The 14776-nt window shown below is 45.8% G+C and overlaps 1 protein-coding gene across 1 annotated transcript in view; it reads left to right on the top strand.

Moving 5' to 3' along the window:
- The first annotated feature begins 12098 nt into the window (after positions 1 to 12098).
- Positions 12099 to 14776, top strand: part of PRR5 (proline rich 5) — a 52536-nt gene continuing 49858 nt past the window's right edge. The window contains exon 1 of the mRNA XM_009987433.2: positions 12099 to 12229. Coding sequence (XP_009985735.1) covers positions 12099 to 12229 — 131 coding nt within the window. The remainder of the gene's footprint in view (positions 12230 to 14776) is intronic.

The following is a 14776-nucleotide window of genomic DNA, read 5'->3' as shown; positions in this document are numbered from 1 at the left end:
TACAGACAGTAGTAAAGCGTAGATAAAAGCACAAATATTCTATCTATAGATCTACCTCTCTAACTGCATGTAAAATAACAATATCCTCTTTATAACACCTAAAGTCTTAAATTGATTACATTGAATTCTGCTGTAAGTAAAGGAAGGAGAAAATAGTACCTTTCACTACTTTTTTTTTTTTTCCCTAACTCCACAAAAATGCAACCCAAACAACTTCCATAGAGCTGAGCAAAGGAGGACAGGTCACCTCACTGAGGTCTGAATAATCTTCCAAAAGTTAAATAATGAGGATTTCCAAAATAACGCCTTAAAAAGTCATATGCCTGGCACAAAAAATGATGCGGGCTTGAAAATAGATTACTTTATTTCTTTAGAATTTGAGTTTTGTGTTTGAACTGAAATGGGACTTCTAGTTGTTTTAGCACCTAACATTGATGACTAGATATCATTTCTTGATAAAGGTGTAAGAAAAGTGTGAAATGCAAGTGAGTCCTGGTCGTATTTTCCTTAAACCTCTTAACTAGGACTTAACAAAGTACCTAATCATTTTGGATGCCTTTGGTTTTGGCTACAAAAGTTTAGTCATAAGGAAAGACAGTTACACAATATTAGGGATTTGGCCTTTAAAAATTAAGGCTCCTATACTTTCTTTTTTAATGCTACTGGGTACCAACAATAGATTTGGAAAGCCTTTTGCCTTTAAAAAAAAAAAAAATGCTTCAAAACATTTGAACCAGGAAAATTTTCTGTTGAAAGCATCAGGTAGGAAGCAATACACTACAGTAAACAAACACTGAAACTTTCTGGTTTATTCCAGCAGAATAAGTTGAGATGTGTTTACGTTTCATGTGACATGCTAAATTCTTGTACTTAACAAACCAAGGAAACACAAATGGAGTCAATGAACCAAAAACCTGGATTCAAAAAGCCATTTATCTTTATGCCAGTCTGAGTCAAAAGTTCAAATCTGGATACTCTCCTTCTTCAGTGTTCAAATCTGGATCCAAAACTGTCTGTTGGAGCCAATCTCTAAAAGAGATGACTAATAAAACTAACATAATGAGATGTACTTACATACACGCACATACCTCCTTTTTATCATGGAGTATTAGCTGAGGGCCAGGATTGTTTTAGATTTATTTTATGTATAAAGTGATTCAGTGGTCCCTTCCCTGTCCTCCTCCCTTCTCCCAGTCTGGCCAGATCTTCTTGCTGGCTCCTACTGCTGCATAGCCAAATATTGCAGATAGGAAGATGGCTTTTTTTTCTCTCTCTTTTTTTTTTTTTTTTGTGAAAAGGTAGAAGTTTTTACTTTTTCCCCCCTGTGTTCATCAATCAAATTAAACAGACGACTTAAAAATTTATGCAAGCAAGTGGCATCCAAAGTACCCTTATGCATTTTATAATTGCACCCAGCTGTGATTACAGTCCCACAGAATATATTTTTACATTTTCTTTTCTTTCGGTACACTTCACTGGTGATTCACTCCCTAGAAGGGATTCACCCCTTTTAGGAGAGAGAGAATTCACTGGTTTCATGACCTTTTATTTCTGCAGTAGAAATGGGTGAACTCACTTGGAATAAATACAAACCAAGCCAGAACATTACACAGGACAAAATTAATTCCAAATGTGACCTTTCTGAGTCTTAGGGGGGAAAAAACAGAAAAGAAAACAAAAAAGGTTGCTTCCCTCTGTCTTTTGACCAGTGCCCTACAATCTGCAAGCCCCAAAATACCACAGCAGAGACTAAAGCTTTATGGATGTTTGTCCTGATGAAAAGCAGATGAACGGTAAAACTGGAAAACTCACAGTGCTACGGCTGCATTTCGGGTATGAGCCCGGAGTGCGGTGGGGCGGCCGCTCAGAACTGCCTGGATGCCCTGGCTGGTTTGGAGCCGGACTGCCTTGCCGTTCTGATGAACCCCAACGCCACCGCTCGTGGTGGCTGTGGCTCAGAAGAGCAGGAACAAGAAAAGCAGCACTTGAAAGCATAGTGCTGTTTTGTCCCCCGTTCGATGCCGGGCTGTGGGGAACAGGGCAAAAGCACGAGGCAAGGAGGTTCCATTTGCTTGCCAGGGACACCAGGGTGTCCCACGGGAAGCATCTCCCACCAAGAGGGGTCCTGGCCTCAGATTTTTGTTCTCCTCTAAACAGGGGGTGGTGTGCTGCTGCTTCTGTGAGCTGCCTGAGGGAACAAGGGACCAGGGACAGGCCCTGCTGCCATTTTGTGCCGCCTCCCCCGAGGCGGGCGCGGCCGCCCGGCCGGCAGGGGGCGCTGCAGCGCCGGCGCTCCCGCCCTGCCCCCGCTGCCGGCGGCGGGGCGCGGAGCGGGGCCGGGGCCGCGCCCGCGGGGCGCCGGCGGGCGGCCGACTGTGGCGAGCGGGAGTGCAACCGGCTCCTCGGCAGCCTCTCCTCAGGGCGGGCGGCGTTAGCGTGCGTCCTGCCCGAAGGAGGCCCTAACAAGTCACGAAGGGCTCTGTCAGAAAGTTAAAATCTGGTTAAAAGCAGCGTGCCTTCCCAGGCAGTATGGTGACTGTTTTATTGGGGGTTTTTGTGTTTCCTATGGCTCTTTCCAGCGCGTCCTCCCCACGCAGCTGGTGGGTGGGGGTGCTTGGCAGGTGACACACAGGCCTGGCCCAGTGCTGACGTCCTCCCTGGTGTCCTCATCACCTCAGGTCGTCAGCCCTTCAGGTGTCACCAGTCTGAAACCTGGCGTGTGGCGCAGATGGGCTTGAAGTTAAAAAAAAGAAAATAAAAGGCGGCTGACACAAATGGGTCTGTCAGGTTTTTTTAAGAGTCAAGCTGCATAAAGGCTGCAGTTTCTCCATGGGGCCAAGCTTTGTATGTAGTCCTGTGGTCCTCCCCTCAGCGCTCACCGTGTCTCACTGTGAAATGTCAAGTTGGTGAAGTTTGGTACCAACCTGTTGACAAAGACCAAAGTCTCTTACAAGGACTGAGACAGAGATTTGAGCATGGAGCTGACCACAGTCCAGGGTGCTCTGCTCATGAGAGGTTTTCAATTTATTTTTTCCAACGATGTTCCCAAAATGAAGTATGCTCTGCAGGAAGCGATTCAAGCAAGTGCTGGCTTCAAGCCCGGGACTACCTGGCCTGTAGCTTTCTGCATAAAGGAGTTGTGTGTCCTAGAAACATGGCCCAGAGCTTTCAGTACCAGGATTGCAGGGGTCCAGCAGAGCATTTGGGAGTCTTGCTCAAGATAAGTCCTTCAAACTTTCTGCTTCGGAGTGGATGAGCTGTCTGCATGGGTTTTCAAACTGCTGGCCCTAGAGCAGCAAGCCTGAAAGACCCTGGGTGGCTCACAGCTTCAGATGACATGAAGCCTAAAACCTTTGTGGTCCCAGCAGTTTTCTGAGGGGGAAAAAAAAAAGGAGTTTTAGCTTTCTGTATATTTAAAGAGCTTGAACTATTTTGCAACCAAAAGTTAATATAGTTTGAGTTTGGAGAAGAGGTTGTTTGAAATGACTAAAAGAAGCCCGGTGAGCAAGAAAGCTGGAGCAGCAGAACTTAGCAGGAAAGAGAGACAGGAAAGATACCACAGAGCTGCTGAAGATGCACAAACCTACTGAATGACACCTCTGTTCTTCCACCGTATCCCTCAGTAGCTTGAAGGGGCTGGTGTTCATGCTGACTTTAGGGAAGGAGGAGTACTTTGACTAGTTATCTAGTTTTGCTACCTTGTAGGGGAAAAAATATGTTTTCTAGAAGGAAATGTAATGGAATTTGCCTTAACTCCTCAATAATGAGGCATTCCTTTCCTCATGATAACTCAAACGGTGATGTCTTGTTGATGTCTGACTGAAGATTGAGACTGGCTAATGAGCTGGAGTGATAGTGAAAGGAGTTTTTCCAAACTTTGCCATGGAGACTAAAAAATTCCAGCACTTTACTCTGAGATAAGTTATTTCCCAGAGCATCCTGAGAAAACACAGACGTGATACATACTGGGAGGTCATAGTGCTGGACTTGCTGACCTGGTGAAATGAAGATTTAAAGGTACAAGTGTAAAATAATTTGTGTGATGAAGGCCCTTTTTTACCCTTGTTGTTTCCAGTGCCTGGTGTTTCAGTCTGCAGGGACTGTCTCAGCACGTGTATATGAAAAGATGACAAAAGGTCTCCATTTTTGAGTTCCTGATGAAATCATCATACTGAACCCTTCGGAGCCCAACTACACAGCTAGATGTTGCAATTTTCGATTGTCTTTAAAATCTCTCTGGTGACTTTTCCATTGAGAAACATATCCTTGTGATGCCAAGGGAAGATGATAAGTTTTCTGAAAGAATCCATTTGTATTGAAGGCCAGGCTTTTGTGACTTTTACAGGACTGCAAGATTTGCTCCAGAGAGCTATAGTACTGTTTGAGTAACAGCAGCATTGTACCGCCAGAGTCAAAGATCCCCCAGATTTGCAGACCTGTCCGTTGCATTGCTCAGGACTGAAGTGACCTCCCTGACTTACGCACAGGAGGTGGCAGTAATCTCAAGGCATGGTTCATGTTTCCAGCCATGCTCACATTCTCATGGACAGCAAGTATCACGCAAGCAATATCCTGGCTTTGAGAGTAAAGCCAGGATACTACTCGTAACTAACAGCTGGCCACCAGTGCGGTTTATTAGAAACTCAGCTAGTTACCGAAGTAGGTTCTTTATCTTGGTGACCTTCCAAGGCAATCAGAGCCTTCTTGGAAGACCTTGAATCAGAAATGTTTGGATATAAGAAAAATAGCACTGCGCAGCGCACAGTTCTGATCTTCCAGGGTTCACAGATTTGGAAGGCGCTGTACCATATATAACTGTAGAAGACAGCGCTGGGATACTGTAGCTGCTGCATCAAGGTCATGGTGTTCTGAGATCCAATTAAAATTATGCAAGATAGGCAATTTAAGAAAGAATTCACATAGAGCTCAGGAAGGAAAAAAAGTCGTGTGTTAGGAGCTCAGTTACTTTGTGATATTAATTTTTCACTATATCATGATCTTACAATATAAGAGCACAAAGTATTTTAAACGTTTGATTTGCTTATTGATCAGAACTCTTGAGACCTTATTTTCTAAATCACAGTTAGAGGTTTGACTTCCATTAAACAGCAAGATTGTGGGCTTGCCTTGGAGTATAGGCTGGTTGCAGCGGGTTGTGGATTCAGTGCCTGGGCAACAGTGAACTGTGGAAAGGGCACATCTGATGCTCAGAAACCCTCCTCCTTCCGTGGAGGTGATGTGAAGAGAAGAGGTGGTAGTGCCGCAGGTCCTGTGATCCAGAGCATTGATCTTGCCTCTTCCAACATAACCATCATGCTCATTCAGATCACTTTGTTATCTTTAATTCCCACAACCTATAAAGAGATAATGAGGAATGATACTGCGAGCTAGGGGAATTGCCATTTGATGGAAAGCTTGATATTTTGAATAGGAGTGTAACAGGCCTATTCCTATCCTAGTTCTCTCCTAATTCCTGTGTCCTGAAGGGCAAGGATAAAAGATTTAGCTATCTACTGTAAGAACTGTTTATATTGTTACGCTCTCTAAACCAAAAACTGCTGCTGGCAAAGGGGACAGGATTTCATGGATGCTTTGAGCAAAGGTTTCCTTACAGATATTGCAAGATTCATGTGACCTGTGTCAGGTTAGTCTGGTGAACAGGGACTTATTCTGAGCTCAGGGCTCTTCTACCAGCTAGAATACAAACACCGAGTGAAAAGGGTAACGAAGAGCTCAGAGTCCAAACAGGCGAGACAAAGACTTGATTCCCTTAGAGCCAGCCAAAGAGTGGTTTGCAAACGCTGTGTTAGTACCAATGTTTTGGTCTCCTTTTTCTTTTTCCTTTCCCTTTCCTTTATATTTAAAAATTTCGCCTGAGGAAGAATGAGCTAACCAAGAAAGACAGAAAAGGAAGAGGGAGCACAAGAGCAAAGGGTGACAGAGAAGCAGGAAAGGAGCAAGGTTGGGGAGACTGAGAGGCTCAGACAGTCAGTGAACAGGTAAGAAATGTTGTCCAGCAGAAAGCTGTGGAAGGAAACTAGACATGGATGGTCTCTGCAGTCCGGGTGGCTCAGGCGCAGGTCTCTCTTTCTGCTGGGAAAGTCTCCTAGGCACATTCAGGCGGTTCTGCCTCTGAGCAAAAACGGGAAGGGAAAGGTCCAGGAAATTGACCCTGATCCTCTGCAGGTTGCGGTGATTACGGGTGTCCTTGTTTGGTGCATCTCCAGGGCAGGCAGTGGAACTGCAGCAGCTGTGGCTGCCCACGGGTTGGCTCTGAAGCTCTGTAGGATGGGCTGCGCTTGTAGCTGCAGGAATGGCGAGGGGGGCAGAGCACCCCTTTCTAGCAGGAGTCAAAAGGCTCTTACTAGGGGTTACCTTCTGCTTAGGAAGGAGATACTGCCTTCAGCATTTCTTCTCTTTCACAGCATAAAAGACAAAGAAACCTCATGTGTGACTCCTGCACACAGCTGAAGGATCAGAAACCTCAGATCTGTCTAAAGGGAGGCAACTGTGGTCATGAGTGCATGACTGGTCACAAGATGCAGAAGTACAGGAGTACACAGGAGGTGTTTCAGAAGTTGAGGAGATGGCCCAGTAAGCCCAGGTCCCCTCCTATAATTCATAGAATCATAGAATTATAGAATGGTTAGGGTTGGAAGGGACCTTAAAGATCATCTAGTTCCAGCCCCCCTGCCATGGGCAGAGAAATCCTCCACTTCACCAGGTTGCCCAAAGCCTCATCTAACCTGGCCTTAAACACTTCCAGGGATGGGGCATCCATAACTTCTCTGGACAACCTGTTCCACTGCCTCACCACCCTCAATGTAAAAAATTTCTTCCTTATATCTAATCTAAATCTCCTCTCTTTCAGTTTAAATCCATTGCCCCTTGTCCTATCACTACACGTCCTTGTAAAAGTCCCTCTCCAGCTTTCCTGTAGGCCCCCTTTAGGTACTGGAAAGCTGCAATAAGATCACCCCGGAGCCTTCTCTTCTGCAGGCTGAACAGCCCCAACTCTCTCAGCCTGTCTTCATAGCAGAGGTGTTCCAGCCCTACGATCATCTTCGTGGCCCTCCTCTGGACCTCCTTCGTGGCCCTCCAAGCACAAATCTGTGCTTGGCTGTGGTGAGGGCAGAAATAAAGCAAAGGACTAGCAAAACCAAGGCTCTCCTGTCACCAGCCTCAATAAATGACAGGCAGAAGCTGTCCTTGAGAGTGCCTTTATCTCCAGAGGTTGCAGGGAATCAGTGGGATGGAGGGGGAAGGGTGTAAATAGTGCCTGTTTGGTTTCATACTTTCTTTATTCTCTTTATTCTTTGTTTTCCGATGATAAAGGAGCTTTATGTGGATATTGTAGCAAAGGAATTGATGAGTCATAATGTTTGCAACTTCATTTCCCCCTTTGCTCTTTTTATTTTTTTTTTTCCTGATAGTTGCATCTCCTTCTTCCTTTCTGCCTCGCCCCTCCTCTGCTGGCGCAGCAGGACGTGCTGTGCCTTTAAGAAGTGTGGTTTTTCAGAAGACTAATTCCTGAGCTTTGGCATGTGTTGAGGCATGCCCTAAGTTTTGTGGTGTGGTTTATGAAAAACTAAAGTACATTTGTCTGGGGAGGTTTTTAACTCCTTTCTTCCATAGATACACTTTACCTCTTTGTTCTTTGCTTGCAGAGTGTACACCCTTCAGCATTTCCGTAGGGATTTCTGCTCTCTTCTCCAAAAGAGGAGGGGAAGTAAAGTGAAGTAGCGGGCTTTTTTTTTTTCCCCCAATTAAAATTTATATTTATTGAATTGTTTTTTACATGGCAAATCTCTAGTGAGTAAAGCTGAGATAGCAAATTCTCTTGCTGTTTATATCCTCCCACTGGCACCAACACTGCTGCAGTGTTAACCTGTCATTGCAGTAGCAGAACGGTGTAGCCAAAGACACTTTGACCCGTAGCAGTCACAGCCTTGGCAGCTTTATTATGGATTTCATATGTTGTGAATTTCTTAGTGTTCCCGTTTGTGAATGTTACTTTTTGCTTCCCTTCCCCTCATCATGGTCAAAAAGAAGCTTGTAAGAAGACAGTATGATTGCACTGTAAAATTAAGATAGCATTATGTAAATAAAATGTAGGGGGTTTTTGTTGGTTTTTTTTTTAGCAAATCTCGTTCTTTTGAAACCGAATATATGCTTGGGGAGGTCTGCCTGCATTTTTTTAGCATTTGCTAGGGACAGCAAGGCGGTCCTTAACCACGGCTCCCAGGGAGAGCTTTGCAGGCATTACAGGCGTACCAGGAGGTAACTACAGTCACCCTTGGTGATAAAAGCCGTGTTTGCTATGAGGTCCTGGATCTGTATGCCAATGTTGTCTTGTAATAACAGCATAAAACCTCTTGGGCTGTCAGCCTGTATTCATGTACCTGTACGTTTTTTTAGGCCTCAAGACAGCAAGTAAGTCCAGGTGAGCAGAATTCCCCTACGTCTCCAGCACTGAGGCGGCTCCGGGACTTACCATGCAGTCACCCGCAGGACGTGGGCCCCACAGATGAAAGAATGGTTTCTAGTAGAGACAGGCCTGTTTTTATGAGGAGACATGTTGGAGGGGAAGGGAGGGAGAAGGAGCTAGGGCTGGATGTGCCTTCCACGCTGAGGTGGTTGTGTGGCTTTGATTAAATCACTTAACCTTTGAGCTGCAGGTTTCCTGTGAGTGAAACAGTGGTGTTAGCACCGTGGATGGCATGCTGGGATTAAGTGAATTAACGTAACAGTGCTTTACGGTCTCAGCTCTGTAAATGTGCTGAGTGCAGCCCTTCTATTTAAGAAGCTCGTAGTGCTCGTTATTGAGCCTACGGGAGGGCCCCCACCAATCCCCCGTCCTCCTCTCCCTCCCAATTAGTCCGGTCAGCGCTCTTATCCCTCTCCATGACCAATAGCGAGCAATCTCTGCCGCTGAGCCTCTCGATCTTGAAGCAGTGCTGTACTGCGACAACTCTCTTCGCAAGTGGCTCCGGAGGAACGGCTGCACCGCGAGCCTTGGCGAGGAGCTCTATCTTCTGCATCACTCTCTGGCCACCCAGGGCCAAGGAGTCCCTGGCTACCCAGTCCCTGCAGCATCCCCTTGGTAGTGTGCTGGAACGGGACGCAGAGGTCCTGGGGTCTCTTGACATCTCTGCCACCTGCTTGCAGGGTGGCCTGGGCAAGTCGCATCACCTTTCTCTTCTTCACTCTTAATGCTGAAGTGCGGATCGTATCTTTTACCTTCATACCCAAGAGCTGCTCAGGCTGAATTAATGAACGCCGTGAAGTCAAGGATGACTGTGGATGCACAGCACAATGTAAATGTGAAGTATTACTCTGTAATTATGAGTGGAGGTAACCCTTGTTGAAAATTATTTATTGTATCATAAATCAACATTTGATTGGGTGGAATCGTAGGAGGGAGGAAGAAGTGCAGAGAAAGCCTGTCCTCAGTTACCTCAATCTGAAATTTTTCAGGAGAGTGGAATGTTGCCTCTCCCACGTGTTTTCTGCATGCGTTGACTTTGAATCTAGTACTGGTTACTGAGATTGATGGAGTGGCATAAAAATAGTCTGACTTCTATAGGTGTGATATTTCAACATATGGATGGAAAGAGGTTTTTTTTTTTTCTTCTCTTGGGATTCAGCATTTTATGAGGAAGCAAAGTACTGCTTTCTGCAGCGTTGTCTGGCAAATCTAAGGTTGACACAGCAGCTCCTTGAGTTCAGTCAGTTATCTAGTTGAGGATTTTAGGAAGAAAAGCAGATGAAACGTTATTATGTAGCTACTGACATATTGGCATCATCAGGGTACAGTTTATAAAGTCTCCAGTGCTGCTGAGGGATCAAAGAGTTAAAAATTCCAAGAGTTTAATCCAGTATAATAACATTTTGCAAGGTCTTATCAAATTCACAGCAAGTGAGAAGCAGAAAAGCAACTGACCTAGGTGGAAAATGAAATTAGATGGAATTATATTGCCACAGGTTTATCTAACTAGTTGTTTCGCTTAACAGGGTAGACTCACATTTATCTGCGCCCTCAGCGGAAGCTCAGACCGAGCTGTGCTCCCCTGCTCTCCAGGCTGTATTATCCACAGAAATGGAGTGCCCTTCATCCGATTTGAACAAAGCAGTGTTCTGCTATGTCTATTTTTGGTCACTGATTTGTATGCTGTAGAAGCCATCTCATTCCTTAGAATACAGCCATATATTGTTGTGTTTGTTTTCCTTTTGCTGTTGTGTACATAGTGGATTGTTGTTCGTTTGTTTGAAGGATTTAAACATCTGGAAGAGGCCGGGGATAGCGATGTCTTTGTACATAGGTTAGATGTGGAGCTGTAGATCCCTTCCAAAGTGAAACGTTTTGTGCCATCTACTGTGATGCTCATTTGTATACTTGAGGGTTTTGGTGTGGGAAGGACAATCGATATAACTCTAATCCAAGCGGCTGGATAAAACTGCTGCTGCTAAAACTAGCACAAGGTAAAAATGGATTTATTTCCCTAGGTGGTTCTGCAGCTGGTTCCCACAGAGGTAATACCAAAAATAAATTTGGAAGTAAATATTTATATGCAATAAGCTTATCTGAGTTTGGCTGAGGAGTGAGAGGAGTCAATTTTTACTAAAATATGTCATTAAATGATGTACATAAGACAGATGTTGCTGTGAGAAATTCAGTTCTCCTGTAACGTAAGCTTTGCCATGTTATTTAGGCACAAACAAGTCCAGCTGTAGCCTGGATCTAGGCAATAGGTTATCACAAATGAAAAGAATAAGTAGAAAGTGGGGCAAGAAAGAAAGGGTAAGTTCTGCTATATTGCAGCCCCCTTGCAGGGAGTGGAAGGTTACTCTGCAAGGAGCCCTCGTGGCTCTTACCAGACTATTTGCAGACCAGTACCGTAGCAACTGAAGAATAGTTCTTGTGCTCTGTCTCAGTCTATTGTGAACAATTTCTTTTCTGAGAAAGCTGATCGCTCGCTGTTTTGTTACATTACTTCCCAGCAGATGAGCCAGGCACTCCTGAATTTATAACAGAACCGTGAGTGAGTGACAGTGAGCGAAGCACGGGCTGGAGTCTTGTAGCAGCGTATCCTTCAGCTCCAGTGCTGCAGTCAGAGAGAGAAAGAAGATTTTTCCTTTGAAGATAAGACACCTGGGGCTTTTGTAGAAACTAAGTACGCTCCGAGTTGTGCAGCTGTTATCTCAATATAAAAAGAAAAAAAAGGCAGAGAAAGACAAAACGTCTGGCTCTTCTGTGCACCACCAAAATTCCTCAAAATGCTAAAACCCAACTAGTGCTTCTCGTTCTGCAGTTCTGTTGCTTGCAAGTACTTTCCATCTTGTGGCTTATGTGACACTTTGAGGCGAAGCAGCCTCCCGGGTGAGCCGTGAGGCTGTGCTGTGTGCCTATGGGAGAGAGGGAGCGCGGGAGTGTGCGTATGTATATGTATGAGCGAGGGAGCAGGAGCGCCTGTGTGCAGTGTCGTAACGCGGCGGGGCACAGGCAGTTATGAAACTTTCCAATAAAGTCTCAGTACGTCAGTATAGGTCGCTTGGGGTGTTTTTTTTTCTGTCCGTCGCCCTCCACTTTCATTTCCATTTATGAGTGCAGAGACAGAGAGAGGGAGAGGCTGAGACATGCTAGCAGACCCTCTCAAGCCGCTGGAGGAGCCGAGCAGTTCCCATGACAGGTGGAGCACGCCGCGGCGGCGCTGAGCGAGAGTCCCAGGTCCTGGTGCCCGGGGACAGGGGGAGGGAGAGCCCTTGCGCTCGGGCCGGCGGCTGGTTGCAAGGGGCCCCTTCAAAGTGTTGATGCAGCAGCAGCCAGAAGTTCAGCTTTTATTTTTTGAAAGGACTTGGAGAAATTATTAACCACAGTTGATGACGTCAGAGTTGATCTGATTAAAGGTTTGTTTTCTTGCTGGCAGAGGTGTGCTCCGTAGAGACTGGTTCTCTCTTCTTTTTTTTTTAAGTTTCTTTTTTGAACAGCAGACGGAGGGAACTGCTCGCACTGCTGCCGCTGCCGCTCCAGCTGCGCGTGTGTGTGTGTAAACAGGATGGTGTATCTGTAGCTGCCACACGCAAACACACATTTGACCATGAGGACTCTTCGCAGGTTGAAGTTCATGAGTTCGCCCAGCCTCAGTGATCTGGGCAAGAGAGAGCAGGCAGCCTTGGATGAGCGGGGGACCCAGCAGCGACGGGCCTGCTCCAACGCTACCTGGAACAGGTAAGGTCTCGCACGATGCGCCGGCTCCCCTGCAGCCTCTCCGCGCTGCCGCGGCCGCGATTGCCGTGCGGGTAGGCGCTCCGTCAGTTGGCCGGCTCAGGCTGCCGTGCTCCCAGCTCGGCAAGGTTACAGCACGTCGGGCTTCTGCATTAGTGTGCTACACGTACCGGAGCTCGTGTTCAAGTGAAAGGTGGGAGCGTTTTTTTTCCCCTTGCTGTTCACCTTTCTCTGAAGGCTGATGGCAAAGAGCCTTTCCTGCAGATGGCTCAGCCTACTCTTCCTTGTGACAGACAAGGACTTACTTCAAAGGGTCCAGCTACAAATATGTCTTTGTGTCTGTCTAGATACTCTCATTTGAGGTTGATGAGGTTTTTTTTAAATTCATATATACACAGCTATTAAAATACATTATTTTTATGTGCATAACTATCTATGTTGCTGGTTGTTAATATAGATATGACAAAGTCTACTCAATTTACGCACGTTGATACAAATATCTCTGTGTGTATGTGTACGTGCACGCACAAGCACACACACTTTGGACAGGTGAAAATAAGCCCTCATTGTTTTTTTCTTTATTGTGTTTATGCATCTGATTTTTTTCACTGTTTGATAGGAAAAAAACATGCAAACGCTTTGTTGAGAATGTGTCGCTTAGCACGGATATTCAGAAAGCATCTTAATGACCATTTTGGTGACACTCTTAAAGATGAGTCTAAGACTCTGAGTTGTTAGGAATTATATTCTTATGTCCTTTTTGAAAATGAAATGTCATCTCCTGGGTCACAGCTTGGAAAGTGTCATTTGTAATGTTTTATAGTTGTATGGCAGTACAGCTGTAGGAAGAAAAATAACAGTGAACTATAGACACGTTTGTTAAAGTTATTGGAGAAAAAAAATTTGTAAAATACCACCTTTTCTGTCCCTCTCACCACTCAATTTGTGGTTTCATGCCTGTATTATGAATTAAAAGTTTAATGCCAACAGTGCACCAAGCACCGAAACTGTACCGGTCAGAAGGAAGACCAAGTTTCTACTTAAATATCGTGCTGTGTGTATGACTTGGGGTTGCCCTTGAGGCCTGGATGGTGGTGGTAAAGGCTAGATTGGGCCACCTTGACTTGTGCCAGTTGGAGTTTCACTTGGCCTGTAGCACCATGGGAAGCAGCAGGGAGTAAGACACTCCTTGGTGTGAACCAAAATGACGGAATACAGTCCTCAAAGCCTTTTTGTGATGGTGTGCAGGCGGCTTTAGTTGGCAGGGATTAGCATTTCCAGGTCTTGCTTGTGGAGAGGGAGCCGTGGAGGCGGATGCGAATGGAGAGCAGGTCAGGCACCGGGCTTGCTGGGACAGGAAGAGCCCCAGGCTTAGGGGCTGCTGATATTCAAACCAGAGGGTTTTCCTAAGTGAGATGGAGCAAGAGTTTGTTGATTTTAGTTTGGACAGGACAGGTATAGCTCTGGCCAGAAGCGATTGCCTGTCAGTGAGCTAGACTTCTGCGCGTTTCATCCAAATGATGAGACAACTGTCCCATCGCCTGTTCCTGGAAGAGGAGTCCACGAGTCATCCTGTCACCGCTTTGCGTGAACTCGGGCCAAACTGTGCTTTCCTGCCGTGGGTTGCCTTTTCCCTGTACAGGGCTCGCTGGGCCGTCCCTGCCGTTTGGTGGCACGTGCCTCCAAAATGCCTTGGGAGTGCTGGCAGAGCTGGTGCCGTGCGGCAGCAGGCTGGCGCTACCTGCCGTGGCGAGTCAAGTGGGCATCGTGTGCCTTCGCTTACAGCTGCCTAAAGCTATGGCAAGTACTGCAGGTTACAAGCCAGCTGCAATGCATGGACAAAGGGAAGTCCTTTTGTTTCTTGTTTACTAGTGCAAGGCTTTCTCCTGAGTGGAAAAGAGAATGAGGGTAATTCTTCTTTCATGCACAAAGAGACTTGTATCCTCTCTTGGTTTGAAGAAACTCAGATATTCTACAGGCTGTAAAACTGGAGCTTATCCTCAGGAAAGCCAGGGCTTAAATGACGTTGGATTAACTGTATTAAGAAGTTATCCACTGTAGCTTCTGCCTATCACCAATGCGTCCCTATCTTGGCGTGTGTAACAGGGTCTGGTCTTGAAGGAGTCAATATTCAGCCCTCCTGGAGAAACCGTTAACATCAGTGTCACAAACTGGGCATCTAAACTTCGACTCACTAGAAATCTTGGGTAGGTTTTGAAAGTCTTGGGCTGCAGAAGTTTTTCTGTTTTTCCCCTGCAAAACTGAAGCACCCCAACACAGGACTGACCTATCATACTTTGGTTTATGAGAATATCTGTTCTTACAAATGAAAGGATCGCCCGTGCTGTTTCATTCTGTGCAATATCAAGGTAAGAGCTTGCTGATCACGGAAGTCAAGATGCACCAGCAGAGCTCTTCCCTCTCCCCAAGCCTGGCTGTTCTATATTTAAATGTATGCTGGTTTCTTGCCTAATGTTAGCAGCTGTGCCTGGGTGTGGCATGTGTGTATCTGCTTTTGAAAGAGGCTTTGAACCAAGTTCATCAAAACTG

The sequence above is a fragment of the Tauraco erythrolophus genome, chromosome 4 (genome assembly GCF_009769465.1).
Source record: "Tauraco erythrolophus isolate bTauEry1 chromosome 4, bTauEry1.pri, whole genome shotgun sequence".
NCBI classification, from domain to species: Eukaryota; Metazoa; Chordata; class Aves; order Musophagiformes; family Musophagidae; genus Tauraco; species Tauraco erythrolophus.
This window is presented reverse-complemented; position numbering and strand designations above follow the sequence as displayed.